Genomic DNA, 15,039 nt, shown 5'->3' on the forward strand with positions numbered 1-15,039 from the left:
CTCAAAGGCTCAAGGCTCAATGCGCTCGCCCTTAGGTTCAAAGCAAATCGAAGGAGTTAACGCTCAATTCTATTTCAGTTATCTTATGAGTTTCACAGGTTCTGGGGACTGGCACAGGACATAATCAGATTTATAGCACTGATGTTATTGAAGGGAGTTTCACTTACAAATAAATGACTGACAAGCTTGCAAAACAACTCAATATACAAAGTAGAAAAGCACTTTAGAAGACAGCTTTAAGAAAAAAATAGTTATTAGGATTAAAAACCAAGAAAACTAAAATCTAAAGACAACCATCACGTCAATTTTTTAAAGTGGCCTATATTTACCCGTTACTATTAAGCAAAATACATATATAAAGTCACCTGTTTTAAAGTCGCTTACCATAGTCCTCATCAAAGAGTTCCTGACGTTCTGACTGATACTGGGAATCAGCGATCTCTTCATATTCTTCTACCATGCTAGTACCAAACACCCTACGAACAACAATTTCATTCAGATTTCAAAATAAAAGTGTTGTTAAGGCTCTTCTCTTCAGAACGAATAACAAAATCATTAACTTTGGTCATGTTTTGAGGGCCATTAGCTTTTAAGACTCCAAAATGACGACGCTCCTTACATTGCGATCACCCACTAGTTTCCATTCGAATGTAAAATTAATCTATCTCAGGCATTTAAAAATACAATGACCAAGTTTTGATATCAGTCTAAAATGTTTCCATATATTATCGTGACAGCAAAATACCAAGCAAACGAAACCAAACACATAAAATGATGGCTATTTTTACTTTAGAGAGAGAATTTTGACATTTTTCTAAAATGTATGCAAGGGCAATAAAGGCTTAACAGTTTATATTTCTACAGTATGAACGTCATATAAGAGAAAATTATTTCTTGCATCGCCTTTTTTTAAAAGCCACTCGGTTAAATGCGTTTTGTCGGGATTACCTTATAAGGCTTAATGGACAAAAGTGCTCTGATCCGAAGTGGGACACCAGCTCCACCTACGGAAGGAAAGCACATGAGACGGGAAGCCGGCACCATGCGTGCAAGATTATCTAACAAGACACTCTGATCTTTATTATGACATTTCTAAAAATAAAGTCCTCGTTTCCCCCAAAATCAGTACTTGTAAAGTCTGCTTTTTTGCCATGCAGTAATATGCCGAGCCCTGTTATCCGATGTTGCAAAAGAGAAGGGTGCTAACCTTTATGTATTTGATGAACATCTGAAGCAAGAGAAAGGAAAAGAAAATCAGTTCCAAAGTCTGGATAACATGCCCATAAGCAACATTTAATATTTATAAATTATTTTGCATAATTAAAGTATAGAAAGCAATGTATGTTGATGGATAAAATTGTAGTACCCTTAATTCTCTACAGAAATCGAAGCAATGATTTAAATTTTTACCATTGCAAATAGAAGTCTAATGAAATAAACTTTAAGGTCTTTCTAAAAGTAATAAACAGTCTCTAGAAACAACCTGTGTCTTATATTACTTTAAATAGTATTGCTATGTATCATCTATATCTATCTGAATCTACGTATTGATACATATGTAGATATATGGATCTATGTACATCCATACATACTGATCAAAGGATTGACCAGCATAATATGAAATGATATTTATTCTTGTACATTATTATATACAAGTTGTTTTAGGAAAAGCATGGATTTTTGATATGCTATGTTATTTCAAGTATAACTTAGAAAACTAAAAGATACATATTAATCCACTTTGAAAATAAAGGCTACTAAAAAGTAATTAAGTAGATTTGGGTTTAGTTCTTTTGGGATAAGACAAACCCAGGTAAACTTACATAACATTTAATACTATAAGAATCAGAAGTAAATGTTTTTTTGCTTTTAGACTTAATTCTACCAAAAAGGACTTTTTAGAAAACTAATCGTCAAAATGCTCTATAGTCGCCCACCATTAAAGGGACAAGGGAGGGAATTTTTTCTGGCACTTTTTCAGGCCACCAATAAAATGTTCTTCCAGTATTTACAAAGTAGATGGTGTAAAGGAGGACTCTCGGAACTATGTTGTAATATGTGAATTGTCTGAACTGTAAAATTAAATAAAACTGTTATCACATGTCAAATTTTTTAACATGTTTCTCCTCATCCCAGTATAGAAACTGTGACTGTGCTATAAAAAGGCCATTAAACAATTCTTTCACTATTCATTTTAAAAGGAACTGAAAATGTACCTCTATTTTTCTGAACACTGTTGAGTCATTAACTGAGAATATCAACTATTTTAAAAGTAGAATTCAGCATGTTTACACTACAGCTAGGGGTACTGCAAGTTTGCCCATTTATAGAAGCCAATTTCACACACACTGAAAAAGACACAGACAGTAAATCCCAGAAGACAAGTAGGTAGCTATAAGTTTTCACATTTAAGAAAGAAAAGAGAGAATCAGAGCTGCTGTCATTCCAAAAGATCGTATTATTAACAGAGTAGTACTTGAAGGTATGGCTATTGTTTTAAGGGAAAAAAGGAGGGGAGGAGAGGAGGAGGAAATTCCTGTTTTGTCTAAATCCAAGTCAAGAGTGATAATCGTGCTTGACTTACTGCTGGACAAAGGAGCGGGAAGACCGAATGAAAACGCTGACTTATTTGACTTTGGTATTTGGACACAGACTATTTTACTTGACACAGAAGAAAAGGCAAAATCTATTATAATAACAAGTATTTGGATATGAAAATTGAAATGACTTATGAATCTGATTCTAATAAGGAATCAGACCTGCTTTAAAGACTTCAATGACTAACAATGGTTTAGGTTTTGAAATCGAGAGAAATATAATACTATGAAGATGAGGTTTTATATAAATTCTCAAAAAAATGAGAAATAATTTAGAATTTCATCAGAGCCACGAATATCAAAAAAGTGGCCTAGGTTTCCAGTTATACAAGAAAGAATGTATTCATATTTGCTCAGAAAATAATATATCCAAGTACAAATTATTTCATTAAATCATACTTTAGAAAACTTCCTCTTAATTTTTCTGATTTCTAAACAGGTGGGGTGAGGTATAAAGTATGAATAACAGGTAGGGTTTCATTTTAGAGCTCAAGTCCCATCTGTGCAAACATTACCTTCACATATTTTGCATACATCTGTTCATCTAAAGGGAAACTCTGCACGTTCCTCTCATCTCTACCATGGAAAGTACCCAGCTTAATCCACTTACTTGTAGGATATCTAAAAAATATAAAACACAAATATTCTTTTTAAAAAACCATGCAACACATATCGAGAGGTCCCATCCATCTTCAAATTATTTCCTGCATGTTTTTTTCCCCTCTCCAGGTGAACATACTGACTTAACACAGTTTAAATATGAGTTAAATACTGAGCGGAATAAACAAATTTTATTTTCCAACTAAAACCGATGGGTTCCTTTTTACGGGGACAGAGTATCTTGAAAAAAATCACACCCTTATCAAATAGAAGGGAAGACAAGAAGACGACAAAGTGGCACCAGGATCACTTGTTGACTTTTAAAACAGAAAGTAGCCAAGACTGTTTTGGAGGAAGAAGGGAATACTCTTCCCACGCTGACAAGTGTGCAATGATATATATACAGTATAAATCAAAGTACTGGTGGGCAGGGAAACAGGAAAAACCCTTTGAAATCATATTTGAATTTCACAGATCTTACACAGTTGTCCCTCCTTTAAAAGGAAATCTAATATAAAAATCTAAAATTATTTTTGTTTACCACAGCATTTAAAGAATTCCTCAAAGCAATGAGTGCTCTCTTATCACATTAAAAAATATACACACACTTGTCAGAGCCGACATGGCCATGTAACATTCAAGAAAATTACAGCTTAGAGAAAAAGAAGTGATCTGAGCAAGGTTAGTGGAAGAAAAAAGGATTTTGAGGTCTTGAGGATTTATTTCAAAAACTTTATTTCTATATGCAATGCTAAGGTGTGGGATCGGGGAAGAAATACCATGGAAAACCCTCTGTGGTCCACGATAGCAGTATGGTTAAATCAACAACAGCATCCTACATGGCATATCGTTGGCACGCAACAAGTATTTATAGAATGAATCAACTCCTCCGTTAAGGAGAAAATATGAAGTACTCATTTAAAATAGTATGTTTAAAAGACAAATGAATATTCTCGGGATGTAAGCAGTAAAAACTGACTCTTTCGGCAGGATTAGTAAATAAATACATAGAAAAGACTGAAAGAAATATACTAAAATGTTAAAAAATACCTATCTTTGCTTGATAGGTTGTGGTTCTTTACCAAATTCCTTACAATGTATGTTTAGAATTTCTTTTATAATCACAGAGACCTACAACAAAGTTTCAAAATATATCTTAACAAAAACACACCTCATGATATTAAATGAAGTACTCATGTATGTTTTTAAATAACCTTTATAAGAAATGACTGAAAATAAGAGAGCCTAACAATGAAAAGTAAGGACTTTAAAGTCACGCAGATATAGATGTGAATTTTGGTTCCGCAACTCACAAGTCACGTGACCTGGGCAACTCACTTAACTTCTCCTTGTCTGTTCCCTCACCTTGGAAGGGAATGACAAAACTAAACTGCTTAACGAGAGTCTACACTACGATGGTACTACGAACTGCTACATTAATAAAAAAATAAAATAATTAAAGTCTTAAAAAGTGACCCATTTAAAAAATTTTATTCTGAAGACCCAACAAAAATTCAGTAGAAATCGGCTTTAGAATTTACCTGTCACTGATAGAAACCAGAAAGTCTTTAGGAGTAGAAGAAAATAATTCGTAATTTGCAATATCAAGCTGCTTTACTTGGATTGGTTCACAAAGTTCAATAACAAACCTTCGAAAAGAACACAAGGTAATTATTTAGATAAACCAACCAAAGCGACAGTTCATACCAAACGCCACACTAACAGTCTGCATAAACTAAATGTCATAAAGTGACTCATTAAAAAAGGGAGGGATGGGGGACTGGCAGCCTCAACTACCCATGAGGGAACATCTGCATTTCCCAAGCACATCGTGGGGTGAGGAGACTACAAATAAAACAAGACATTGGTTTTTTTATCCCGTACTTTAAAAAATATATTTTTAATGACAAAGATCATTCTTGGAGAATAAATGACTTCAGTAAGAACAGCTAGTGATAGTATGAACTGTCTAGTCTAGAAGACAGTTTAGAATGTATACTGTTTCAAAAGGTGACATACCCTTTGATGTAGCAATACACTTTCAGAAATTTATCCTCAGGACACATGGCTCCAAACGCCTGCCCTCGTATATACATTTAATATACCAAAGCACAGTTTTTAAGCGTGTGTGGGGAGGAGGGGGGAATCAACCTACATGATTAGCACAGACGACTGATTAACAAAAGAGGGCTGATTTCATTGCCCATCCAAAGAAATACCAGACAGCCACTAAATGGCATGAGAAACCCTATGTTCCATTATATAAAAGTCTAGAACACATAACTAACTTATAGTGATAAAAAACAGAGCTGGAATTGTGCTGGGGGGATGGAAAGGATAAATTACCAAGAGGCAGGAGAAAACTTTTGGGGAGATGCATATGTTCATTATCTTTACTGTGCGATGGCTTCATGTATAGATGTCAAAGTTAACAAATTGTACACTTTGATATGTTGCAGATTATTTTATGTGTAGTTTATTGTACGTCAGTTACGGCTCAATAAAGTTGTTTTTAAAAAGTAATACTAGAGACTTATATTTATGGACATGGAAAGATACCACAAAATATTGCTGCTTAAGAAAAAGTTAAAAATATGGTGCCATGTGTGTAAACTAAAACTGTGTACAGCATGGCACTGGGAAAAGAAATACTCATGACATCTAGTATCCTAATCAAGACTTTAATAAACTAATTATTATATCAAATGAGATTATACACTGACAATTAAATGTTAAATAAATCAGAAGCATCCAACTTAACATACAGTGTTTAATTCTGGAATAGCATCGCGTTCCAGGAGACTTAAGTAAAAACAACCAGGTGTCAGAGAAAAGCTCATGAAGAAAGCCACCACATCAGCTCAGTGCTCACTCTGGTTCAGGTACCACGTTAGGTGATTTAATCCCCCTTTAAGTCTTGTAACCAAACTGCAAAGGATATTATCTCCCTTTTATAGCATATAAACACTAATCCATTACTTCCCATTCTTCCCTTCTGCCTTTTAGTAGCAGAGCACCCCAAGATGCAGCTGCGCCTACGGCCACCCATCAAAGACTGCATTTCCCGGTCTTTGGCCGTGTTATTTAGTTCTCGGCAATGGGATGTCAGCGGAAGTGTTGATCTCAACTTCCAGGTCAAGCTTTTAAAATAAAGCTGTTACCTCTCCATTTGCTTTCTGCCACCTTACAGAGAGGAATGAGGGTGTGGAAGATAAATCATCTCAGCAATGCAAGCAGGGACAAAGACCTTAGGGGAGGCAGAGTAATATGACAGGTGTGTGGGGCCTTTAACTGTTCTGTGTGACACCCCTGTGCCACCTACCAGCTTGGGCTTTTCTGTTGGGAGAAAATTCAATGTCTATCTTACTTAAACCAGTTATTTGATCTCTGTTAAAGCGGCAGAATCAAAAGCCCTACTAGGACCTTTACAAATGAAAACAAACGCCCCAAAATAATACTTTATGATCTCAATCATGTCTTCAAATTCAATTTGCAGACCAAATGGCACAATGAAAAACTAAGTTTTTAAAATGGCTCCTTAAAAACCTTAAATATTTTAGTGTGAATTTTCAAATGAAACATAAATGTTCTGTACACCAAAAGGGGTGAGGGCCAATAGTGAAAAAGAATAAGCGTTACCTATATAGAGTTTAAAGTTGCTCCTTAAATTAAAATAATAATAATTATACATGTAAATCAATAAGGTGGTGGTGATTCACCTCAATCCTTTTGTAAACGGCTACTCTGGAGCAGTAAAATCAAGTAGATCAATAAAACTGTTAGTCCATCGCACATTATTCCCCCCTTAAATCTGCTCCTTTGCCCATATTCTTAGTTATGGCAGAATCATAGCTCCAAGCAGTGAAGCCAAAATCCCAGAATATTCCCTACATGCGTCTCCTTTCTCCATATCCAACGAGTAACCAAGAGCTGTCAATTTTATCTGCTCTAAGTACCTCTCAGGTACTCAGTCACCTCTCCTCTGTACCCAAACTGTCAAATGCCTTGTTAAAGCCTCACGTCTCACCTGAGCTATGACAACAGGTCCCTAACTGGCTCCAACTGCATTCTGCTATAGGCCATCTTTTGAGGACAGCTTTCTTAAAATCCCAGTGAAATAATGTCACTTATTTACTTAAAATAAACACTACCCTTCATGGTCTTTAAGATAAACTTCCAAAAACTCTAAGCTGGGTGTATATGGCATTAGATGGCCTGGTTATTGCTAAACTAACTCTCCTGTCTCATCACCCACCATTACTTTAAATGTACTTTTATTCTTGTTACGAAAAAAATGACTTCTTCAGGTTGCTACTACTTATAGGTGCCCAGAAGAAATGTGCTCCCTTTAGCACCACCCCTTTATTCCTACAGTTTCTGAATACCCCTCCCCTCATCTGCTACTTCCTAGGAACCCTTCGAGACTCCGCTCAGGAACGACCTCCTCCGAGAAGCCCTCTTTCATCCTCTCCTGCAGCTACGTACCATTGCTGTTTCCATAATCCCTTCCGACAGTACTTTTTACGCTACATCATAATTGTTTGACTAGATCTATCACTGTTTGGTTGGTTGGCTGTTTGACCTCCTTAAAAGGAAAAGCATTTTGTCTTCAATTTCGTATCACAGGACCTAAGGTAAGTACGGTACAGCACCAATCAAACGAACACTTTATTGAGTGACTACGTAATCATACCAATCTAACTTTAACATAAAAGTTTAACATAGTATGTACAAAAATAGAATGTGCTTTGTTAAATTTTATATTACTTACCAAATTTTAGTGCTGCAAGGATTCAACATATAAAGATCCATATTTTCTATAAGAATAGCAGATGTGCTCTATTTTAAAAGGGGGGAAGGGAATAAATTACTTAAGTAAAAATATTTATTTCAACTCTGAAGTTTTCTAGAATTTCTATATTTTTAGATCTTAAAAACAGACCTAAAGACTCTGAAGCACTCATTTGGGAAAAAACACTCATTTGGCTAAAATTTACCAGTTATGGCTATAGACAGTACTGTTAGCCTTGCAACAAAACACTTGAACATCTGTTACCATAAAGGAAAAATAATTTTCTATTAGCTATTTCCTTTTTAAAATTTCACATGGGTTTAAAAAGTTAAAATCAGGGTGCATGCCCTTAAGGAGGTAAATGGATAAATAAACTATGATAAACATACAGACACTGGAATATTATTCAGCACTAAAAAGAAATGAGCTAAAGAGCCATGAAAAGACACGGATGAAACTTAAATGCATATTACTAAGAAAAAAAAAGCCAATCTGAAAGGCTACATACTGTATGATTTCAACTACATGACATTACAAAGAACAAACTATTTAGGGAGTAAAAAGATGAGTGGTTGGCAGGAGCTGGGGGAAAGGAGGGATGAACAGGCAGGGCACAGAGGGTTTTTAGGGCCATGAAATACGCTGTATGATACCATAATGCTGGATACATGTCATTACACCTTTGCCCAAATCCACAGAATGTAGGATTCAACTCTAATATGAACTATGGACTTGGCGTGACAATAATGTGTCACTGTAAGTTCATCGAGTATAGCAAACACATCTCCGGTGGCAGGCCGTGCATGTGCAGGGGCACGGGGTATGTGGGAAATCTCTGTACCTTCTCAATTTGCTATGAACCTAAAATTGCTCTAAAAAATAAAATCTTTGAAAGAAAAAAAAGGGGTGCAATATATCAACCAATACAACTAAGAATTCATACAAGAAAATGTCTTTAAAAGCATAATCCTACGTTTATTAGTGAATTAGGAAAAAAGCTCATGTTAAATATAGTTCCCACAAAATCAATGCCTATATTTAATAAAGTCACAAGGTTCCTACAGGTAGAGAAGAACTTTTATTTAAGTACCTTGGCTTCTGGATTAGCTGCCAAAATTTTGGCCCCACATTCTACTGAGGCATAATTATTTCGATTTTTCTGGACCTTTTTCGTGGCATGAAGAGCTCCATTAGAAGACGCATGCATTGACTGACCTGCAGACAAACCTTATTATAAACATATATATGATGATTATGATCGAAAATAAATACCCCAGCAACACAATAATCTCAAAAGCTATATATAGGCTGCTGTCTAGCGAAGAACAGGTTTTAATACTTCAGAAAGTATTTTAAAAATCCATTAAGAAATTCAAAATGCTTTATCCCAACAGCTTTAAAATATCCCCGATAAACAGATCAGCTATAAAAATGCATAGTACTTATGTCTAAGTAATTTAACTAACGAAATGAAGCTTATCCATGAGAATCAAAACTTTTACAAAAATACATATTTTATTCTATGAAAGACAAATGCTATCCTTCGATCTCTAACCCCAGTATTAAGAATTCTTAACTCTGAGAATTGTCCTACAAAAGCAAAAAGAAAGTATTAATACTTTAGTCCAACTGTATTTACAGTTTAAAGCTTCATGACTCAGAACTTTCCGATTTTCCTCTTGGCCTTTATCTTATTTTAACCTCATTTAATAATTTATAAAAATGAAATTTAGTTTAGATTAAAACTGTATATAATTATACACAGGTAAATTATATATGGGTAATTAACAGCATCCTGGTAAGTTTAACCTTTAAAAAGTTTTCAAAGTTTCATTTTATTTTACTAACTAAAAAGAGAAAAACATATTGAAACCAGTCCCTTCACAAAAAGGAAAAAGGAAAAAGGAAAAAGGAAGGGTCCCGGTGTACTCTCTTACTCTTTTCTTTTTCTACTTCCATGACTTTCTTCTTCCACTCATCAAACGTCGGTATATCCTCTGGGTCTTTGGGACTTGTTACAGGTGTAGCGTCAATTTCTTCTGGTTTCGTGTAATCAGAACTCTGAAAGAAAGAAACAGATTTCAACTTTCAAAGACTACAGAGCTACTCTTTGGAACTTAAAGAGTTCCAAAGAAGACATTCTGTAATGTTGGCTACTTTATTTACGGCTGTGGTATTTGACAACTGAACTGTAACATATGTCTGATTTGGTTTCATTGGGAAAATTTGTTCCTTCAAGATGCTGGACTATGAAATGCTGAGCTCCTATATTTATAAGAAGCATCACTGAAGCCTTCAGAATAAAGTTTAATTAGTTATGACAACATGTGAAAGACAAGGTGGAGAACAAAGTTGTAAATTAAAAAGGAACAAGCGTGGACGTAGTCTTTGCAATACTCTGATTTCGTGTATTCTGTTTCTGTTAAATGGCCTTCATCTCTTTTACTTCCTTAATTCTTACCTGAAGGGGGCCGAAACTTCTCTGTCAACATTTTTTCAGGAAATTCTGTACAGGCCCCTATCTGAAGTCAAAGGAGAACTCAGAAGGAGAAAGGAAAATAAAACTGTGATACAGGGAGAAGCCGTCTTTACTGTTTGGATCACACTCTTCAATATAAGCTGGTTTAGTTGTATTTTGCATACAAATAACAAAAGATAAAGTATCGCTTTGAAATAATTATGGTTGAAGAGCCTACCTTTAACCTTGTACTATTTAGTTGAACTTACATTCTGAAGACACTAAAATTTAATAATCAATGCTTCTTCTACGTAGCTCTCTAAGAACATGCTTAAATAAGGACTATGCGTCCAACATCAAAGAGGTGATGGTGGCAGAAAGCATTTAACCGCATATACCCGAGGGGAGTTCACAGCAAGAGCAACTTTACATACGGACTGTACACTGGCAACAACACAGGGAGCACAGCTCACTGCAGTTCCACATTCGTCATTAACCGCGTGACCACCGGTTTTATGGCAAACATGGTTAGCAGATTACGGATTAGCTAAAAACAAAAATGCACTGCACAGTGAAGTAGGAGACAGTGCAAGGTACACACCCACCTCGTTTTTCAAGTTATCTGAAGCATTCAGTGCAGATTTTGGATCACCATCACTCTGATCACTTGCTGAAACTTCTGACTCAAATTCTGATTTTGTTATCTTTCCTTTGCCATGTGAAGATGACACGTTTTCTATATGTTGGCCAACAAGGCTATTTGAAACCAAAAGACAGAAACAAATTTTAGCTAAATAACAAATTCATACGATCTAATTATTATCATTACCATATACAAAATAAACCAAGGAAGGAGCAAAGAGATCAGCTTTCTCTCAATCATAAAGTGGAATTAAAGTCCACGCGCCAAAGGTCATTCAAACGCGACACTGCCGTTATTCCAATTCGAATGTGCGAAGGGCGATACACCTGCTCGCACCCACCTTTCATGTGGGCTGACAAAGGCAGGCTGGTCGGCTGGTGCGTCTGCATGGAGAGCCTCAGCAACATCACAGTCGGTTTCAGACTGCTCAGTTTCAGGTGGCGTGGCTATAGGAATAGTACCAGATTTTTCTATTTCACTAAGAATAGAAACAAACAAACAAAAAAGAAAAGCTGGTAATTTAACTGACATAATGTAGCATAAGTTAAAAATGGTATCAGTAATTTCCAAAACATAATCTTAGCCAGAGAAGAATGCTTTACAGTTCTGCAGACTGTTTTCAAGAATTCACTTATTTTAAATCATGTAAAGTCAACTGTTGACTCTTGATCTGTTAGTGCCCTTAGACTCTCATTAGCTAATTACCAAATTTGGTCGTATCAACAAAAATAAGATTTTTAAATTATTTCTTCTAAGTGTGTCTCTAATGTTTCATTTCCTAGTGCAGTAAAGTATTCCGTACTTTACTCTTAGTATAGTATTCTACCAATGTTGGAGTTGTTGCCTATAGCATCAAAAAACCATCTATTATTTCAAAACATTGCACTAAAGTTCTTAAGGCACTTTTAGAATTTCATTTAAAAAACATAATCCTAATACTTTTCCTTAAATCACTTCCATTTCATGAAAGGGTCATGTCAAATATAACAGGAAAATAAAGTACTGTTCAAATATATAGTATCTAGCCTTAAATTCTTTCTGAAATAAGTATTTAGTATTTAAAGATTTTAAATACTAAGCACGTCTCCTGTTCTCTTGTCCTTCACTGGAACAAACTCCTAAATGGTAACTGAGACATTCTGTGTGCAGTTCCTTCAACTCAGCCCTTACATTCTTGAGGAGACTGGTGTTTAAAAAGTGCTTGTGGTAAAAAAATAGTAATGATGATAATAATGACATTAATTGACATACTATGTGCCAGATATTGTCCTATGTGTTTTATATGCATTAGCTCAATTGATAAAGAAAATGCTTAATGTAGTATTAAGAGAATTTTATTTTATTCTTTGTAATATTGCTTGAACTAAGAGTACATAATAAGTTTTTAAAACTTTTTTCTAAATTAAGAAAACCCTAAGCCTAAATATTCTAAATATTTATTATCAAGTTTGAAAAGGTATCTATTCACACAAAGACATAACTATGAATGGAATGCTGCAATGATACTTAATAAAAATGAATAATCTGACATTTGAATTTTTTGATAATTATAAGGAAGATTACTTAAATAAGCATTGTGTTTCTCAAACAACTGGAACCTCATGGCTGGGAACCAATCAACATCACTAAGTTAAGCAGCCAAATACATACTCGTTATATTGTAAAATCATTACACTAAAAAATAATAAAAACACAAAATGCAGGCATTATAACTTACTTAGGTCTGCTATATAGCCTTAACTTTAAATCTGAGTATCAAGATGCCTTATTCCATAAAAGAAAACTTTCTATTATTATCTAATGAGATTATTATTAATTTTTTTTTTTTTTTTTTTTTTTTACTTTGCAAAGACTTACTCAAGCTTTGGGATTGGAATGATTTCTGAGGTAGAAGAGCTGGAAATATTTTCGATGTTTTCACTGCCCACAGCTACACTGGAAGAATCTTGTGGATCAACTGTAGAAAGTGTTTCAAGCATAGGTGGACTTAACTTTTTTGACTCCATATTCTGTTTTGAAAAAAGGTACATTAAATGTTGAGATTAGTAAATTACCTCTTTAGCTGAACAGGACTGTATAAAGAATATGTCTCCAAGTGACAAAATAAAGTACATTCACTAACAAAGTATTTTCTTTTCTTCCAACGTTATCGCCCTGAGGAATATATTTCAGATTAAAATACAAGCTCTACATGTTTTTCATGGCATTTCGTGAACTGGGACAAATGAATTTGTCTTTCTTCTTTCTTATTTCCTATTCTGTAACAGAACCTACAAATATTTCCCTCTTACTGTAATTAATTAATGCTAGTAGCAATACAGAAATCCTACGTAAATATAAAAAATAGTACAACACACAGTCCTTGCCCATGAGTAGTTCAGAAGATAATGTGTATTAATAGAAACAACACAAGGCACAGACAAGTAACATTACAAAGCAATACATGAATCTTGCTGCTCCTTCAGCCCTGCGTGCTCTGGGCCATTTCTCTCCAAAACACACTCAGAAATCTTCCTAACACCCGGTCATATTTAAAAACCCCTATCAGCATGTCCTCCCCCACAAACAACCCTAAACAGGCCCAGCCATTCCCCTTCCTCCGGGCCACCACTGTTCCCGGTGCAGACTTTTATCACAGCATCCATAACACGTCACTGTCCTTATTTACATCTCCTCCTCTCCAACTTGACTATAAACGTCATGAGTAAGGACTACATCGCTTGATCTTCACGTTCCCAATGTCCAGCACAAGACCTGGCACACAGCTTGCTAACTGAGGCTCGAGTGAGAGGTCCTTATGCGCAGTTCAAGGAAAAGACAGACTGCGGATGACCGTGGACTGGAAGAACCGGAACTCAGGAGGAGGCGCTGAGCAAGCACAGACATGAGACTCAGAAGAATATATAAAGTGATCAATTGGGGAATTACTTACACTGAAATGGAAAATGCACAAAGGGATGCAAATAGTTTGCATTTTTGGTGGAGGCCTTGAGAAATATTATCAAATACTGTATTATCATTTCGACATGTATTCAATGTAAAAAAAAAATGAGGTGTTTTACGCTTTTATTTTCTTTTACAAAGTCTCCGAAACCTGACATATATTTCATAATTATAGCAAATCTCAATTTGGACTGGCCACATTTCCAGTGCTCAAGAGTCACATGTAGCTAGTGGCCACTATACTGAATAGCATGGTCTATAAGATGCAATGAACACTTCAAAATATTTGAGCAAGAGTATATCATGATGGAAAATTCTAGAAAATGAACAATAGTAGGACTATTCAGGATAGTGATATAATTAGAAGGGCTACGGAGATCACTTTTCTCTTACTCTTCAGCACGAAAGTTTGACAAATGTCCTCCAAAATTCAACAAAATGAAAGTCACTATATCTCCTTAGATAGCCCAATTAAGTCATAAAATAGCTGCCTGAATTTTAAAGAGAATTCTCCCTTGTACTGAGCTGAAATTTGTTTTTGTTAATATCTGAGGTAGTTTATCCTTAGTCCTTCTTCCAGCTCAAATCTCCCAGCTCTTTCGGCCATTTCTAATATTAAATGCTTTCCACATGCTTCAGCATTCCGGTCAGCTTACATTCTGGTCTAGTTTTTATTATCTTTCATTAAACCTAGTGTACAAAATGGAAAATAGTATTCAGGACATAAGATGAGAGAAAAAGGGAAAAACATATTTTGACCTATTATTTATTAATTTGTATTTCACACTAAGTGGTATCAAAATATCCTGTGTTCTACATATAAATACTTTCTTCTGTTTTAAGTTAGGAAAAAAGTCTCCTGACATTTGAAAACCTAAAGAAACAAGATATATTATAGTGAGCCAAAATAAAACCTAAGAAGAAATGAGAACTTACACCCAAACTTTCACTACAAAGAAAATGGTCTCAACTATTATTAAATCAGTAATTTTGCACTTTCTCAAAA

General features: G+C 35.0%; 1 protein-coding gene across 4 annotated transcripts in view; it reads right to left on the reverse strand.

Annotated features, from left to right (window-relative positions):
- Window positions 1-15,039, reverse strand: part of SUCO (SUN domain containing ossification factor) — a 46,202-nt gene that overhangs the window by 27,556 nt on the left and 3,607 nt on the right. The window contains exons 3-13 of one of the 4 annotated variants that reach the window (XM_023537560.1): window positions 12,948-13,099; window positions 11,431-11,568; window positions 11,053-11,203; window positions 9,927-10,050; window positions 9,080-9,204; window positions 7,969-8,036; window positions 4,739-4,846; window positions 3,113-3,218; window positions 1,208-1,228; window positions 949-1,004; window positions 385-476 (exon numbers count right to left, since the gene is read on the reverse strand). In XM_023537560.1, coding sequence (XP_023393328.1) covers window positions 385-476; window positions 949-1,004; window positions 1,208-1,228; window positions 3,113-3,218; window positions 4,739-4,846; window positions 7,969-8,036; window positions 9,080-9,204; window positions 9,927-10,050; window positions 11,053-11,203; window positions 11,431-11,568; window positions 12,948-13,099 — 1,141 coding nt within the window. Of the gene's footprint in view, window positions 1-384; window positions 477-948; window positions 1,005-1,207; window positions 1,229-3,112; window positions 3,219-4,738; window positions 4,847-7,968; window positions 8,037-9,079; window positions 9,217-9,926; window positions 10,051-11,052; window positions 11,204-11,430; window positions 11,569-12,947; window positions 13,100-15,039 lie in introns of all 4 variants that reach the window. The other 3 variants (XM_023537559.1, XM_011371700.2, XM_011371699.2) reach the window with 3 other exon arrangements.

The sequence above is a fragment of the Pteropus vampyrus genome, unplaced genomic scaffold (genome assembly GCF_000151845.1).
Source record: "Pteropus vampyrus isolate Shadow unplaced genomic scaffold, Pvam_2.0 Scaffold194, whole genome shotgun sequence".
Classification (NCBI taxonomy): Eukaryota; Metazoa; Chordata; class Mammalia; order Chiroptera; family Pteropodidae; genus Pteropus; species Pteropus vampyrus.